Source organism: Xiphophorus couchianus, chromosome 5, assembly GCF_001444195.1.
Source record: "Xiphophorus couchianus chromosome 5, X_couchianus-1.0, whole genome shotgun sequence".
NCBI lineage: Eukaryota > Metazoa > Chordata > Actinopteri > Cyprinodontiformes > Poeciliidae > Xiphophorus > Xiphophorus couchianus.
In genome coordinates this window covers 36293332-36309722 of record NC_040232.1, presented here as the reverse complement: position 1 = coordinate 36309722, position 16391 = coordinate 36293332, and the positions used below count along the sequence as shown (strand labels likewise).

At 37.4% G+C, this 16391-nt stretch overlaps 1 protein-coding gene across 21 annotated transcripts in view; it reads left to right on the top strand.

Moving 5' to 3' along the window:
* mslnb (mesothelin b) overlaps nt 1-16391 on the top strand; it is a 69379-nt gene that overhangs the window by 25248 nt on the left and 27740 nt on the right. For 9 of the 21 annotated variants that reach the window (XM_028018442.1, XM_028018438.1, XM_028018436.1 and 6 more), the window contains 53 exons: nt 360-457; nt 818-840; nt 938-959; nt 1062-1089; nt 1173-1257; nt 1356-1502; nt 1972-2183; nt 2280-2380; nt 2761-2879; nt 2962-3132; nt 3209-3240; nt 3723-3820; nt 4181-4203; nt 4301-4322; nt 4425-4452; nt 4536-4620; nt 4719-4865; nt 5267-5478; nt 5575-5678; nt 6069-6187; nt 6283-6450; nt 6627-6664; nt 7117-7214; nt 7533-7555; nt 7650-7671; nt 7774-7801; nt 7885-7969; nt 8068-8214; nt 8684-8895; nt 8992-9092; nt 9485-9603; nt 9686-9856; nt 9933-9964; nt 10447-10544; nt 10905-10927; nt 11024-11045; nt 11148-11175; nt 11259-11343; nt 11442-11588; nt 11990-12201; nt 12298-12398; nt 12789-12907; nt 13003-13170; nt 13347-13384; nt 13837-13934; nt 14252-14274; nt 14369-14390; nt 14493-14520; nt 14604-14688; nt 14787-14933; nt 15405-15616; nt 15713-15816; nt 16207-16325. In XM_028018442.1, the coding sequence (XP_027874243.1) occupies nt 360-457; nt 818-840; nt 938-959; nt 1062-1089; nt 1173-1257; nt 1356-1502; nt 1972-2183; nt 2280-2380; nt 2761-2879; nt 2962-3132; nt 3209-3240; nt 3723-3820; nt 4181-4203; nt 4301-4322; nt 4425-4452; nt 4536-4620; nt 4719-4865; nt 5267-5478; nt 5575-5678; nt 6069-6187; nt 6283-6450; nt 6627-6664; nt 7117-7214; nt 7533-7555; nt 7650-7671; nt 7774-7801; nt 7885-7969; nt 8068-8214; nt 8684-8895; nt 8992-9092; nt 9485-9603; nt 9686-9856; nt 9933-9964; nt 10447-10544; nt 10905-10927; nt 11024-11045; nt 11148-11175; nt 11259-11343; nt 11442-11588; nt 11990-12201; nt 12298-12398; nt 12789-12907; nt 13003-13170; nt 13347-13384; nt 13837-13934; nt 14252-14274; nt 14369-14390; nt 14493-14520; nt 14604-14688; nt 14787-14933; nt 15405-15616; nt 15713-15816; nt 16207-16325 (4999 nt within the window). The remainder of the gene's footprint in view (nt 1-359; nt 458-817; nt 841-937; nt 960-1061; nt 1090-1172; nt 1258-1355; nt 1503-1971; nt 2184-2279; nt 2381-2760; nt 2880-2961; nt 3133-3208; nt 3241-3722; nt 3821-4180; nt 4204-4300; nt 4323-4424; nt 4453-4535; nt 4621-4718; nt 4866-5266; nt 5479-5574; nt 5679-6068; nt 6188-6282; nt 6451-6626; nt 6665-7116; nt 7215-7532; nt 7556-7649; nt 7672-7773; nt 7802-7884; nt 7970-8067; nt 8215-8683; nt 8896-8991; nt 9093-9484; nt 9604-9685; nt 9857-9932; nt 9965-10446; nt 10545-10904; nt 10928-11023; nt 11046-11147; nt 11176-11258; nt 11344-11441; nt 11589-11989; nt 12202-12297; nt 12399-12788; nt 12908-13002; nt 13171-13346; nt 13385-13836; nt 13935-14251; nt 14275-14368; nt 14391-14492; nt 14521-14603; nt 14689-14786; nt 14934-15404; nt 15617-15712; nt 15817-16206; nt 16326-16391) is intronic. The other 12 variants (XM_028018439.1, XM_028018444.1, XM_028018441.1 and 9 more) reach the window with 11 other exon arrangements.

The window sequence follows — 16391 nt, the reverse complement described above, 5'->3', positions numbered from 1 at the left end:
ACAATATTTGTTTTATTTGGATAAACGAAGAAAAGCTTTCATGCCTAAGAATGCCATGTCTTATGCGGAGCCTGGCGGTAGCAGCATCAAAATAAATGGCATTATTAGAAAAAACTAACGTGTAAACAACATGTAAGAACATCAAATAGAATGTTAAAGACAATTCTACCAAAACACTAAGAACATGTACTAAAACCTATGAATGTATAAATGATAATAGCATGTTTGTTTTAAATTCATCTTCTTTCTGATTATTCTGATTATTTTTATTTTTTCCTACACATAGATGATGTTGGTGATTCTTGTAGACCACAGAATGAGTTTAGTTTGACTAAATTTAAAATATTTTTGCCTTGCAGATTCACCAGACTGGACATCACCATGGCAACCACTTCTCCTGACATAGTTTTAGCCATCACAAACACTAAACTCTCTTTGTCCAAACAACTACCACTTGGTGAGTTTTACAAAAAAAAGCAACATTGTTGAATACAAATGCTGTTATGTTAAATCTCCTCCCAAAATTCTCTTCTTTAATTTTATTTTCTTTATATAACATTTTCCCAACAAACTGTAACAACAATGATGATTTTAGTTGCATGTTAAGGCCGTTCCGCTTAGATAATAATTTTCTTGTATTTCAATATAATGTTAAATACATAGAGACAATATTCAATAAGCAATTTGACTGATTGTTGCCTTTTGAAAAGTAATCAAGAAATAACTTTGTGAATTAAGTTTGTGTCAATTAATTTCTTATTTCTTTAATAATTGACAAGAGGTTTTAAATAATTCATTTTTTGTGCTTTTATCACAGATTGCATCATATACAGTGGGCAGGTAAAGATATGTCATTATAGAACTTTTGTATTTTTATTTTTCAAACAAATCAATTTTTTGAGGATTAATAACCATTTTAATCGTTTTCTCTACCTAGTGCAATGAAACAATGACAAATGGTTAGTTTCCTCTCACTGCATAACCACTCTTTATCTACTTTTATTTAAAATTATGTATTATTTTTACATTAATACCTTAACTTGTCTTGCAACTTTTCACAGAGACAGACATATGCATGGGAGTCAACAGGTAGGGTTGAGAAAGACTTTTTGATATTCCTCCCTAAACATTTCATGTAAAATAAAGGAAACATGAATCACTTTGTGTTACAGCACAGAGCTTCAGATCCTCCTAGACAGATCAACGATGGCCGAACGGCACTGCAGCTTCTCTGTGGAGGAATTTGCCTGTGCCTCTGTAAGACGTCGCATCATCATCTGTCCTCAAACTGCAGCTGAGGGAAAATGGTTTCATGTTTGGTTCAACATCTGGTCTGTTGTCATTCTCCTCTCCAGCTGTCAGGTTTAACAGCTGGGGATCTGGCAGACATGTTGGGCTGTGATAGGGTCTCCGACTCAAGCGGCTCCAAACCTGCCTGGAAGCTGCTGCTATCCAAAGCCTCCAAGGTCCTGGATCAAGCTCTGGATCTGCTGAGCAACACCGTAAGACTGGCTTTTGGTTCCAACCAGCGGTGCTCCGCTTGCAGTTTTCAGGCTCATCACTGATATTTGGCCTAATACTGATTTTTATATATCTTTTAACCTGAAAGTTGGTTAATATAGTGTCAAAGTATAAGGTGTTAAAATTCCAGCAGTTTGAAACTTAAGACTGAATATCATGATAAAAAATTTCTAAACATTTCCGATCTGTTGTATGCCATGTATCCTATATAATCCAACAGAAAATCCAAATATCTGCTAGTCTTGAAAATGTATTATTGTTTTGCAAAGGTACAATAACCTGCATAGAGATATTGAATTTTAACAGTAGTGCGTACACCCTGACAGTTCGTGGTCAGTATTTTATGAGATGATTAAAAATAACATATGATGAGGAATCTTTGTTTAATTTTAGTTTATTCTGATTCTTTCATTTAGCTCAAAATTTACCGTGGATCATTTCTTGTTGCAGACGCTCCGTCCTGACCATCCTTCTGCCCCCATGATCCTGGACTCCATACGAGAACTCCGGCTGCTTGTCGTCAACATGACCGTCCTCAACGATCCCGCCTTCGTCCAGATGTGGTTCGGCCGTCGCCTTCGTCCGTTCCTGCCAGCTGTTTCCAGCGACTTCCTCTCATGTCTCGCCACCGAATCACTGGACTGCAGCACCTACCAATACATGTAATAATGAACTCATTCATTCTTTATAATCACTTTAGAAATATGTTTGGATTTCTTTTACAATCTGTGATAATAAAATATCTTTGTCATTTTCAGCGTGAAGACATTTAGCGAGCTTCAGTCAGTCATGTTGAAAGAAAGGCAGCTGTCTGTCTTGACACACTTCATCACAGGTTTTCTGACAAACAACACTGCAGGTAGGAACCTGCAAACACACTGATCCTTATCGTGCATGTTGACATATTAATAAACATGTTATGTAGATCTGAAGAAGTTAAGGAGTTTTGAGAAACACTATAGACCCGTCACTTCTATAATGATTGTCTAGTGTTTCCACGACAACACCCTTCAAATCAATGTCATCTGTTGAGTTGTTTTCTTAATTTATTTATCCAAACCCTTTGTCTTGTAGCTCTTTGTGCTCGTTGATTTTTTTCATTACTTTCCATGTTAGACATATAAACACACAAACTTTAGGATATTATTTCTTTTAAAACAGTAAATGCTCAAAGCAATAAACATTTTTCTTTGTTTTTGGTGTAAGCAAACAAATCTTCATTTTCTTGACCTTTTCCAGATCCAAGATGTTTGCCCTCCTTCAACAACAGCGCACAGTGGCTGACCGACAACTTCGGTCCATTCTCACAGTTTGCGATCATCAGCGACCTGATCCGTCTCAACCCACTCTTCAAACCAGTGAGGATCAGATTGTCAAAAACAATCAGTACCTTTTAAAAGTAAGGCGAAATAACTTTTTTTTTCTTCTTTTTTTTAATAGTTTGACGTCATTCAGCTCCTCACGCCAGATCAGAGAGTGGAGCTGCTGGGACTGACGCTTCCTGAAAGCACAGACGCCGTCATCAACATGCTCTTTGATTACATGACCGAAGCACCAGAGGAAAGGAAATTCACAGAGTTCCTGTCATCTTTGGTCATGTTCACTAAGATGGTAAGACAATTATAATTTAGGGTTTCTGAGGATTTTGTGTTTAAGGTAGTAACTCATTTTTCCTTTTGTCCAACAGTTGAACCTTTCCTGTTCATCCTACAAAACACTGTGAGTTCAGATCAAACCTGCAATATAGAAATATGAACAAGTGAAGAAAGAGGCTTGGAGGACAAAGAGCAACATTTTTTGAGGCATCATGTGGATGAAACCAAAACTGAAATGTTTTGTGTAACAATATTTGTTTTATTTGGATAAACGAAGAAAAGCTTTCATGCCTAAGAATGCCATGTCTTATGCGGAGCCTGGCGGTAGCAGCATCAAAATAAATGGCATTATTAGAAAAAACTAACGTGTAAACAACATGTAAGAACATCAAATAGAATGTTAAAGACAATTCTACCAAAACACTAAGAACATGTACTAAAACCTATGAATGTATAAATGATAATAGCATGTTTGTTTTAAATTCATCTTCTTTCTGATTATTCTGATTATTTTTATTTTTTCCTACACATAGATGATGTTGGTGATTCTTGTAGACCACAGAATGAGTTTAGTTTGACTAAATTTAAAATATTTTTGCCGTGCAGATTCACCAGACTGGACATCACCATGGCAACCACTTCTCCTGACATAGTTTTAGCCATCACAAACACTAAACTCTCTTTGTCCAAACAACTACCACTTGGTGAGTTTTACAAAAAGAAGCAACATTGTTGAATACAAATGCTGTTATGTTAAATCTCCTCCCAAAATTCTCTTCTTTAATTTTATTTTCTTTATATAACATTTTCCCAACAAACTGTAACAACAATGATGATTTTAGTTGCATGTTAAGGCCGTTCCGCTTAGATAATAATTTTCTTGTATTTCAATATAATGTTAAATACATAGAGACAATATTCAATATGCAATTTGACTGATTGTTGCCTTTTGAAAAGTAATCAAGAAATAACTTTGTGAATTAAGTTTGTGTCAATTAATTTCTTATTTCTTTAATAATTGACAAGAGGTTTTAAATAATTCATTTTTTGTGCTTTTATCACAGATTGCATCATATACAGTGGGCAGGTAAAGATATGTCATTATAGAACTTTTGTATTTTTATTTTTCAAACAAATCAGTTTTTTGAGGATTAATAACCATTTTAATCGTTTTCTCTACCTAGTGCAATGAAACAATGGCAAATGGTTAGTTTCCTCTCACTGCATAACCACTCTTTATCTACTTTTATTTAAAATTATGTATTATTTTTACATTAATACCTTAACTTGTCTTGCAACTTTTCACAGAGACAGACATATGCATGGGAGTCAACAGGTAGGGATGAGAAAGACTTTTTGATATTCCTCCCTAAACATTTCATGTAAAATAAAGGAAACATGAATCACTTTGTGTTACAGCACAGAGCTTCAGATCCTCCTAGACAGATCAACGATGGCCGAACGGCACTGCAGCTTCTCTGTGGAGGAATTTGCCTGTGCCTCTGTAAGACGTCGCATCATCATCTGTCCTCAAACTGCAGCTGAGGGAAAATGGTTTCATGTTTGGTTCAACATCTGGTCTGTTGTCATTCTCCTCTCCAGCTGTCAGGTTTAACAGCTGGGGATCTGGCAGCCATGTTGCGCTGTGATAGGGTCTCCGACTCAAGCGGCTCCAAAGCTGCCTGGAAGCTGCTGCTATCCAAAGCCTCCAAGGTCCTGGATCAAGCTCTGGATCTGCTGAGCAATACCGTAAGACTGGCTTTTGGTTCCAACCAGCGGTGCTCCGCTTTCAGTTTTCAGGCTCATCACTGATATTTAAAAACCTGACCCGCCGATTCTGATTTTGGCCCAATTTTTCTTTTTTTTTTGAAAGACGCTAAATATAGCAATAAAGTCGTGAAGTTATGAATGGTGGATTTACTATTGTCATTTACAAACATTTCCCACCTGCAATGTGGCAAGAAATAAATATCTATTTGGGATGAACATTTATTTTAATAAGAAGTGCAATAACCCGGATGGATGCATGTAAACACACCCAAGACCAATTCTTTGTCGAACCACCTAAACTCATCATTCTGCTTTCTTTGATCTCCAATCAAGAACTTTCATTTAGCTCAAAATTTACCGTGGATCATTTCTTGTTGCAGACGCTCCGTCCTGACCATCCTTCTGCCCCCATGATCCTGGACTCCTTACGAGAACTCCGGCTGCTTGTCGTCAACATGACCGTCCTCAATGATCCCGCCTTCGTCCAGATGTGGTTCGGCCGCCGCCTTCGTCCGTTCCTGCCAGCTGTTTCCAGCGACTTCCTCTCATGTCTCGCCACCGAATCACTGGACTGCAGCACCTACCAATACATGTGACAATGAACTCATTCATTCTTTATAATCACTTTAGAAATATGTTTGGATTTCTTTTACAATCTGTGATAATAAAATATCTTTGTCATTTTCAGCGTGAAGACATTTAGCGAGCTTCAGTCAGTCATGTTGAAAGAAAGGCAGCTGTCTGTCTTGACACACTTCATCACAGGTTTTCTGACAACAAACAACACTGCAGGTAGGAACCTGCAAACATACTGATCCTTACCGTGCATGTTAACATATTAATAAACATGTTATGTAGATCTGAAAGATAAAGAAGTTAAGGAGTTTTGAGAAACATTAAGTCTCTTCACTTGTATAATGATTGTCTAGTGTTTCCAAGACAACAAATCTTTATCCTTCAAATCAATGTCACCTGTTAACTGCACATGTCAGCTGTTTTATTTCCCCAAGCTTTTCGTCGTTTAGCTTATTATTTTGTGGTTAGCCATTTTTAAAACTGTCTTTCAATGTTAGATAAACACACAAACTTTAGGATTTGAGTAATTTAAAAATTTTGTGAATAGTATTCAAAGCAATAAATACTTTGCCTTGCACAAATCTCCAATGTCTTGACCTTTTCCAGGACCAGGATGTTTGTCCTCGTTCAACAACAGCGCACAGTGGCTGACCGACAACTTCGGTCCATTCTCACAGTTTGTGCCCATCAGGGTGCTGATCCAACTCAACCCACTCTTCAAACCAGTGAGGATCAGATTGTCAAACGCAATCAGCATTTTGAAATAAAAGGCCAAAGTGACAATAGTGGCAAACAACTTTATTCTTTTGTTTTTTTGTAGCTGGAGGCCTTCCAGCTCCTCACGCCAGATCAGAGAGTGGAGCTGCTGGGACTGACGCTTCCTGAAAACAAAGACGTTGTCATCAACATGCTCTTTGATTACATGATCATAGCGCCGGAGAGAAGTTTTGTAGAGTTCCTGTTATCCTTCGTGAGATTCACCGAGATGGTAAGAAAAATCCATCATGATTCAGTGGTTTGCAGATTTTTGTTTATGTAAATGTGACTTTTTTGAGCTTTACACCATTGATTGTGCTATAAAATTATGCTACATGCCTGGAAAATGCATAATACTGCCACTATAAGGTAGTAACTAATTTTCCACTTTTTCCTCTTGTCCAACAGGGAAGTCTTTTCCTTTCCTGTTCATCCTACAAAACACTGTGAGTTTATATAAAATGTGTATACATGGGCTGACCACTCTGTGAGGAAGAAGCCATGACTTTTAAAGTGATGCACAAATGCAGAAATGTTTTTGTAATTAAAGTCAGGGTCAATGACCAATATTTTTGAGACGTTTCCTGTGGATGACGCTAATGCTAAAGCGTTTGGGTGCAACAATATTTGTGGTATTTGGATAAAAGGCCTTCACGTTTTTCTTTGTCCCAACAAATTATTATGAAGTCACAGTTAAAAAGGCAGTTCTACCAAAGTACCAAAGAATATACTGCATGTACATGACTGAATTTGAAGATTGTAATGCATTTTTCTCTCCTAATTCTCTCTGACTGTTCTGGTTATTTTGGTGTTTGCCATACATGGATCATTTTAGTAATTCTAGCCAATCACAGAACAAGTTTAGTTTGACTGAATTAAAAATATTTTTGCTTTGCAGGTTCACCAGACTGGATGACGCCATGGCAACAGCTACTTCTGACTTAGTTTCAGCCATTACATACACTAAAGTGGCTTTATTCAAACGACTACCATCTGGTGAGATTTTTATATATAAAAACAAAGAGAAACATTTTTAGGCTACAAATTGTGTTAAATCTCTCCCCAGTTATTTCTACTTTCATTTTATTTAACATTTTTCCAACTGTTACATTTTGAATTTCGATCAGCTGTAAAGACTGTGGCAATACATCTTTACCATGTTAAATACAAAAAGACATTCAATATCCAAAATGCAGCTTAGTGATTATAGATTGAAGAATTGATTTCATAATTGTCAATTTGTGTCAACTGAAAAGTCATTTCTCATTTGTTTAATAATTAACTAATTAGATTTTTTTGTTGCTTTTATTACAGACTGCATCATATACAGTGGGCAGGTAAAGATACGTTACTGTGGACATTTTATTTTATGTTTTCGAACAAATTAGTTTTTGAGGCTTACTAACCATTTTAATCGTTTTCTCTACCTAGTGCAATGAAACAATGACAAATGGTTAGTTTCCTCTCACTGCATAACCACCCTTTATCTACTTTTATTTAAAATTATGTATTATTTTTACATTAATACCTTAACTTGTCTTGCAACTTTTCACAGAGACAGACATATGCATGGGAGTCAACAGGTAGGGTTGAGAAAGACTTTTTGATATTCCTCCCTAAACATTTCATGTAAAATAAAGGAAACATGAATCACTTTGTGTTACAGCACAGAGCTTCAGATCCTCCTAGACAGATCAACGATGGCCGGACGGCACTGCAGCTTCTCTGTGGAGGAATTTGCCTGTGCCTCTGTAAGACGTCGCATCATCATCTGTCCTCAAACTGCAGCTGAGGGAAAATGGTTTCATGTTTGGTTCAACATCTGGTCTGTTGTCATTCTCCTCTCCAGCTGTCAGGTTTAACAGCTGGGGATCTGGCAGACATGTTGGGCTGTGATAGGGTCTCGGACTCAAGTGGCTCCAAACCTGCCTGGAAGCTGCTGCTATCCAAAGCCTCCAAGGTCCTGGATCAAGCTCTGGATCTGCTGAGCAACACCGTAAGACTGGCTTTTGGTTCCAACCAGCGGTGCTCCGCTTGCGGTTTTCAGGCTCATCACTGATATTTGGCCTAATACTGATTTTTATATATCTTTTAACCTGAAAGTTGGTTAATATAGTGTCAAAGTATAAGGTGTTAAAATTCCAGCAGTTTGAAACTTAAGACTGAATATCATGATAAAAAATTTCTAAACATTTCCGATCTGTTGTATGCCATGTATCCTATATAATCCAACAGAAAATCCAAATATCTGCTAGTCTTGAAAATGTATTATTGTTTTGCAAAGGTACAATAACCTGCATAGAGATATTGAATTTTAACAGTAGTGCGTACACCCTGACAGTTCGTGGTCAGTATTTTATGAGATGATTAAAAATAACATATGATGAGGAATCTTTGTTTAATTTTAGTTTATTCTGATTCTTTCATTTAGCTCAAAATTTACCGTGGATCATTTCTTGTTGCAGACGCTCCGTCCTGACCATCCTTCTGCCCCCATGATCCTGGACTCCATACGAGAACTCCGGCTGCTTGTCGTCAACATGACCGTCCTCAATGATCCCGCCTTCGTCCAGATGTGGTTCGGCCGCCGCCTTCGTCCGTTCCTGCCAGCTGTTTCCAGCGACTTCCTCTCATGTCTCGCCACCGAATCACTGGACTGCAGCACCTACCAATACATGTAATAATGAACTCATTCATTCTTTATAATCACTTTAGAAATATGTTTGGATTTCTTTTACAATCTGTGATAATAAAATATCTTTGTCATTTTCAGCGTGAAGACATTTAGCGAGCTTCAGTCAGTCATGTTGAAAGAAAGGCAGCTGTCTGTCTTGACACACTTCATCACAGGTTTTCTGACAAACAACACTGCAGGTAGGAACCTGCAAACACACTGATCCTTATCGTGCATGTTGACATATTAATAAACATGTTATGTAGATCTGAAAGATAAAGAAGTTAAGGAGTTTTGAGAAACACTATTGACCCGTCACTTCTATAATGATTGTCTAGTGTTTCCACGACAACACCCTTCAAATCAATGTCATCTGTTGAGTTGTTTTCTTAATTTATTTATCCAAACCCTTTGTCTTGTAGCTCTTTACTTTGTGCTCGTTGATTTTTTTCATTACTTTCCATGTTAGACATATAAACACACAAACTTTAGGATATTATTTCTTTTAAAACAGTAAATGCTCAAAGCAATAAACATTTTTCTTTGTTTTTGGTGTAAGCAAACAAATCTTCATTTTCTTGACCTTTTCCAGATCCAAGATGTTTGCCCTCCTTCAACAACAGCGCACAGTGGCTGACCGACAACTTCGGTCCATTCTCACAGTTTGCGATCATCAGCGACCTGATCCGTCTCAACCCACTCTTCAAACCAGTGAGGATCAGATTGTCAAAAACAATCAGTACCTTTTAAAAGTAAGGCGAAATAACTTTTTTTTTCTTCTTTTTTTTAATAGTTTGACGTCATTCAGCTCCTCACGCCAGATCAGAGAGTGGAGCTGCTGGGACTGACGCTTCCTGAAAGCACAGACGCCGTCATCAACATGCTCTTTGATTACATGACCGAAGCACCAGAGGAAAGGAAATTCACAGAGTTCCTGTCATCTTTGGTCATGTTCACTAAGATGGTAAGACAATTATAATTTAGGGTTTCTTAGGATTTTGTGTTTAAGGTAGTAACTCATTTTTCCTTTTGTCCAACAGTTGAACCTTTCCTGTTCATCCTACAAAACACTGTGAGTTCAGATCAAACCTGCAATATAGAAATATGAACAAGTGAAGAAAGAGGCTTGGAGGACAAAGAGCAACATTTTTTGAGGCATCATGTGGATGAAACCAAAACTGAAATGTTTTGTGTAACAATATTTGTTTTATTTGGATAAACGAAGAAAAGCTTTCATGCCTAAGAATGCCATGTCTTATGCGGAGCCTGGCGGTAGCAGCATCAAAATAAATGGCATTATTAGAAAAAACTAACGTGTAAACAACATGTAAGAACATCAAATAGAATGTTAAAGACAATTCTACCAAAACACTAAGAACATGTACTAAAACTTATGAATGTATAAATGATAATAGCATGTTTGTTTTAAATTCATCTTCTTTCTGATTATTCTGATTATTTTTATTTTTTCCTACACATAGATGATGTTGGTGATTCTTGCAGACCACAGAATGAGTTTAGTTTGACTAAATTTAAAATATTTTTGCCTTGCAGATTCACCAGACTGGACATCACCATGGCAACCACTTCTCCTGACATAGTTTTAGCCATCACAAACACTAAACTCTCTTTGTCCAAACAACTACCACTTGGTGAGTTTTACAAAAAAAAGCAACATTGTTGAATACAAATGCTGTTATGTTAAATCTCCTCCCAAAATTCTCTTCTTTAATTTTATTTTCTTTATATAACATTTTCCCAACAAACTGTAACAACAATGATGATTTTAGTTGCATGTTAAGGCCGTTCCGCTTAGATAATAATTTTCTTGTATTTCAATATAATGTTAAATACATAGAGACAATATTCAATAAGCAATTTGACTGATTGTTGCCTTTTGAAAAGTAATCAAAAAATAACTTTGTGAATTAAGTTTGTGTCAATTAATTTCTTATTTCTTTAATAATTGACAAGAGGTTTTAAATAATTCATTTTTTGTGCTTTTATCACAGATTGCATCATATACAGTGGGCAGGTAAAGATATGTCATTATAGAGCTTTGTATTTTTATTTTTCAAACAAATCAATTTTTTGAGGCTTACTAACCATTTTAATCATTTTCTCTACCTAGTGCAATGAAACAATGACAAATGGTTAGTTTCCTCTCACTGCATAACCACCCTTTATCTACTTTTATTTAAAATTATGTATTATTTTTACATTAATACCTTAACTTGTCTTGCAACTTTTCACAGAGACAGACATATGCATGGGAGTCAACAGGTAGGGATGAGAAAGACTTTTTGATATTCCTCCCTAAACATTTCATGTAAAATAAAGGAAACATGAATCACTTTGTGTTACAGCACAGAGCTTCAGATCCTCCTAGACAGATCAACGATGGCCGGACGGCACTGCAGCTTCTCTGTGGAGGAATTTGCCTGTGCCTCTGTAAGACGTCGCATCATCATCTGTCCTCAAACTGCAGCTGAGGGAAAATGGTTTCATGTTTGGTTCAACATCTGGTCTGTTGTCATTCTCCTCTCCAGCTGTCAGGTTTAACAGCTGGGGATCTGGCAGACATGTTGGGCTGTGATAGGGTCTCGGACTCAAGTGGCTCCAAACCTGCCTGGAAGCTGCTGCTATCCAAAGCCTCCAAGGTCCTGGATCAAGCTCTGGATCTGCTGAGCAACACCGTAAGACTGGCTTTTGGTACCAACCAGCGGTGCTCCGCTTGCAGTTTTCAGGCTCATCACTGAGATTTAAAAACCTGACCCGCCGATTCTGATTTTGGCCCAATTTTTCTTTTTTTTCTGAAAGACGCTAAATATAGCAATAAAGTCGTGAAGTTATGAATGGTGGATTTACTATTGTCATTTACAAACATTTCCCACCTGCAATGTGGCAAGAAATAAATATCTATTTGGGATGAACATTTATTTTAATAAGAAGTGCAATAACCCGGATGGATGCATGTAAACACACCCAAGACCAATTCTTTGTCGAACCATCTAAACTCATCATTCTGCTTTCTTTGATCTCCAATCAAGAACTTTCATTTAGCTCAAAATTGACCGTGGATCATTTCTTGTTGCAGACGCTCCGTCCTGACCATCCTTCTGCCCCCATGATCCTGGACTCCATACGAGAACTCCGGCTGCTTGTCGCCAACATGACCGTCCTCAACGATCCCGCCTTCGTCCAGATGTGGTTCGGCCGCCGCCTTCGTCCGTTCCTGCCAGCTGTTTCCAGCGACTTCCTCTCATGTCTCGCCACCGAATCACTGGACTGCAGCACCTACCAATACATGTAACAATGAACTCATTCATTCTTTATAATCACTTTAGAAATATGTTTGGATTTCTTTTACAATCTGTGATAATAAAATATCTTTGTCATTTTCAGCGTGAAGACATTTAGCGAGCTTCAGTCAGTCATGTTGAAAGAAAGGCAGCTGTCTGTCTTGACACACTTCATCACAGGTTTTCTGACAAACAACACTGCAGGTAGGAACCTGCAAACACACTGATCCTTACCGTGCATGTTGACATATTAATAAACATGTTATGTAGATCTGAAAGATAAAGAAGTTAAGGAGTTTTGAGAAACATTAAGTCTCTTCACTTGTATAATGATTGTCTAGTGTTTCCAAGACAACAAATCTTTATCCTTCAAATCAATGTCACCTGTTAACTGCACATGTCAGCTGTTTTATTTCCCCAAGCTTTGCATCGTTTAGCTTATTATTTTGTGGTTAGCCATTTTTAAAACTGTCTTTCAATGTTAGATAAACACACAAACTTTAGGATTTGAGTAATTAAGAAATTTTGTGAATAGTATTCAAAGCAATAAATACTTTGCCTTGCACAAATCTCCAATGTCTTGACCTTTTCCAGGACCAGGATGTTTGTCCTCGTTCAACAACAGCGCACAGTGGCTGACCGACAACTTCGGTCCATTCTCACAGTTTGTGCCCATCAGGGTGCTGATCCAACTCAACCCACTCTTCAAACCAGTGAGGATCAGATTGTCAAACGCAATCAGCATTTTGAAATAAAAGGCCAAAGTGACAATAGTGGCAAACAACTTTATTCTTTTGTTTTTTTGTAGCTGGAGGCCTTCCAGCTCCTCACGCCAGATCAGAGAGTGGAGCTGCTGGGACTGACGCTTCCTGAAAACAAAGACGTTGTCATCAACATGCTCTTTGATTACATGATCATAGCGCCGGAGAGAAGTTTTGTAGAGTTCCTGTTATCCTTCGTGAGATTCACCGAGATGGTAAGAAAAATCCATCATGATTCAGTGGTTTGCAGATTTTTGTTTATGTAAATGTGACTTTTTTGAGCTTTACACCATTGATTGTGCTATAAAATTATGCTACATGCCTGGAAAATGCATAATACTGCCACTATAAGGTAGTAACTAATTTTCCACTTTTTCCTCTTGTCCAACAGGGAAGTCTTTTCCTTTCCTGTTCATCCTACAAAACACTGTGAGTTTATATAAAATGTGTATACATGGGCTGACCACTCTGTGAGGAAGAAGCCATGACTTTTAAAGTGATGCACAAATGCAGAAATGTTTTTGTAATTAAAGTCAGGGTCAATGACCAATATTTTTGAGACGTTTCCTGTGGATGACGCTAATGCTAAAGCGTTTGGGTGCAACAATATTTGTGGTATTTGGATAAAAGGCCTTCACGTTTTCCTTTGTCCCAACAAATTATTATGAAGTCACAGTTAAAAAGGCAGTTCTACCAAAGTACCAAAGAATATACTGCATGTACATGACTGAATTTGAAGATTGTAATGCATTTTTCTCTCCTAATTCTCTCTGACTGTTCTGGTTATTTTGGTGTTTGCCATACATGGATCATTTTAGTAATTCTAGCCAATCACAGAACAAGTTTAGTTTGACTGAATTAAAAATATTTTTGCTTTGCAGGTTCACCAGACTGGACGACGCCATGGCAACAGCTACTTCTGACTTAGTTTCAGCCATTACATACACTAAAGTGGCTTTATTCAAACGACTACCATCTGGTGAGATTTTTATATATAAAAACAAAGAGAAACATTTTTAGGCTACAAATTGTGTTAAATCTCTCCCCAGTTATTTCTACTTTCATTTTATTTAACATTTTTCCAACTGTTACATTTTGAATTTCGATCAGCTGTAAAGACTGTGGCAATACATCTTTACCATGTTAAATACAAAAAGACATTCAATATCCAAAATGCAGCTTAGTGATTATAGATTGAAGAATTGATTTCATAATTGTCAATTTGTGTCAACTGAAAAGTCATTTCTCATTTGTTTAATAATTAACTAATTAGATTTTTTGTTGCTTTTATTACAGACTGCATCATATACAGTGGGCAGGTAAAGATACGTTACTGTGGACATTTTATTTTATGTTTTCGAACAAATTAGTTTTTGAGGCTTACTAACCATTTTAATCGTTTTCTCTACCTAGTGCAATGAAACAATGACAAATGGTTAGTTTCCTCTCACTGCATAACCACTCTTTATCTACTTTTATTTAAAATTATGTATTATTTTTACATTAATACCTTAACTTGTCTTGCAACTTTTCACAGAGACAGACATATGCATGGGAGTCAACAGGTAGGGATGAGAAAGACTTTTTGATATTCCTCCCTAAACATTTCATGTAAAATAAAGGAAACATGAATCACTTTGTGTTACAGCACAGAGCTTCAGATCCTCCTAGACAGATCAACGATGGCCGAACGGCACTGCAGCTTCTCTGTGGAGGAATTTGCCTGTGCCTCTGTAAGACGTCGCATCATCATCTGTCCTCAAACTGCAGCTGAGGGAAAATGGTTTCATGTTTGGTTCAACATCTGGTCTGTTGTCATTCTCCTCTCCAGCTGTCAGGTTTAACAGCTGGGGATCTGGCAGACATGTTGCGCTGTGATAGGGTCTCGGACTCAAGTGGCTCCAAACCTGCCTGGAAGCTGCTGCTATCCAAAGCCTCCAAGGTCCTGGATCAAGCTCTGGATCTGCTGAGCAACACCGTAAGACTGGCTTTTGGTTCCAACCAGCGGTGCTCCGCTTGCAGTTTTCAGGCTCATCACTGAGATTTGGCCTAATACTGATTTTTATATTTTTTTTTTAACCTGAAAGTTGGTTAATATAGTGTCAAAGTATAAGGTGTTAAAATTCCAGCAGTTTGAAACTTAAGACTGAATATCATGATAAAAAATTTCTAAACATTTCCGATCTGTTGTATGCCATGTATCCTATATAATCCAACAGAAAATCCAAATATCTGCTAGTCTTGAAAATGTATTATTGTTTTGCAAAGGTACAATAACCTGCATAGAGATATTGAATTTTAACAGTAGTGCGTACACCCTGACAGTTCGTGGTCAGTATTTTATGAGATGATTAAAAATAACATATGATGAGGAATCTTTGTTTAATTTTAGTTTATTCTGATTCTTTCATTTAGCTCAAAATTTACCGTGGATCATTTCTTGTTGCAGACGCTCCGTCCTGACCATCCTTCTGCCCCCATGATCCTGGACTCCTTACGAGAACTCCGGCTGCTTGTCGTCAACATGACCGTCCTCAATGATCCCGCCTTCGTCCAGATGTGGTTCGGCCGCCGCCTTCGTCCGTTCCTGCCAGCTGTTTCCAGCGACTTCCTCTCATGTCTCGCCACCGAATCACTGGACTGCAGCACCTACCAATACATGTAATAATGAACTCATTCATTCTTTATAATCACTTTAGAAATATGTTTGGATTTCTTTTACAATCTGTGATAATAATATATCTTTGTCATTTTCAGCGTGAAGACATTTAGCGAGCTTCAGTCAGTCATGTTGAAAGAAAGGCAGCTGTCTGTCTTGACACACTTCATCACAGGTTTTCTGACAACAAACAACACTGCAGGTAGGAACCTGCAAACATACTGATCCTTACCGTGCATGTTAACATATTAATAAACATGTTATGTAGATCTGAAAGATAAAGAAGTTAAGGAGTTTTGAGAAACATTAAGTCTCTTCACTTGTATAATGATTGTCTAGTGTTTCCAAGACAACAAATCTTTATCCTTCAAATCAATGTCACCTGTTAACTGCACATGTCAGCTGTTTTATTTCCCCAAGCTTTGCATCGTTTAGCTTATTATTTTGTGGTTAGCCATTTTTAAAACTGTCTTTCAATGTTAGATAAACACACAAACTTTAGGATTTGAGTAATTAAGAAATTTTGTGAATAGTATTCAAAGCAATAAATACTTTGCCTTGCACAAATCTCCAATGTCTTGACCTTTTCCAGGACCAGGATGTTTGTCCTCGTTCAACAACAGCGCACAGTGGCTGACCGACAACTTCGGTCCATTCTCACAGTTTGTGCCCATCAGGGTGCTGATCCAACTCAACCCACTCTTCAAACCAGTGAGGATCAGATTGTCAAACGCAATCAGCATTTTGAAATAAAAGGCCAAAGTGACAATAGTGGCA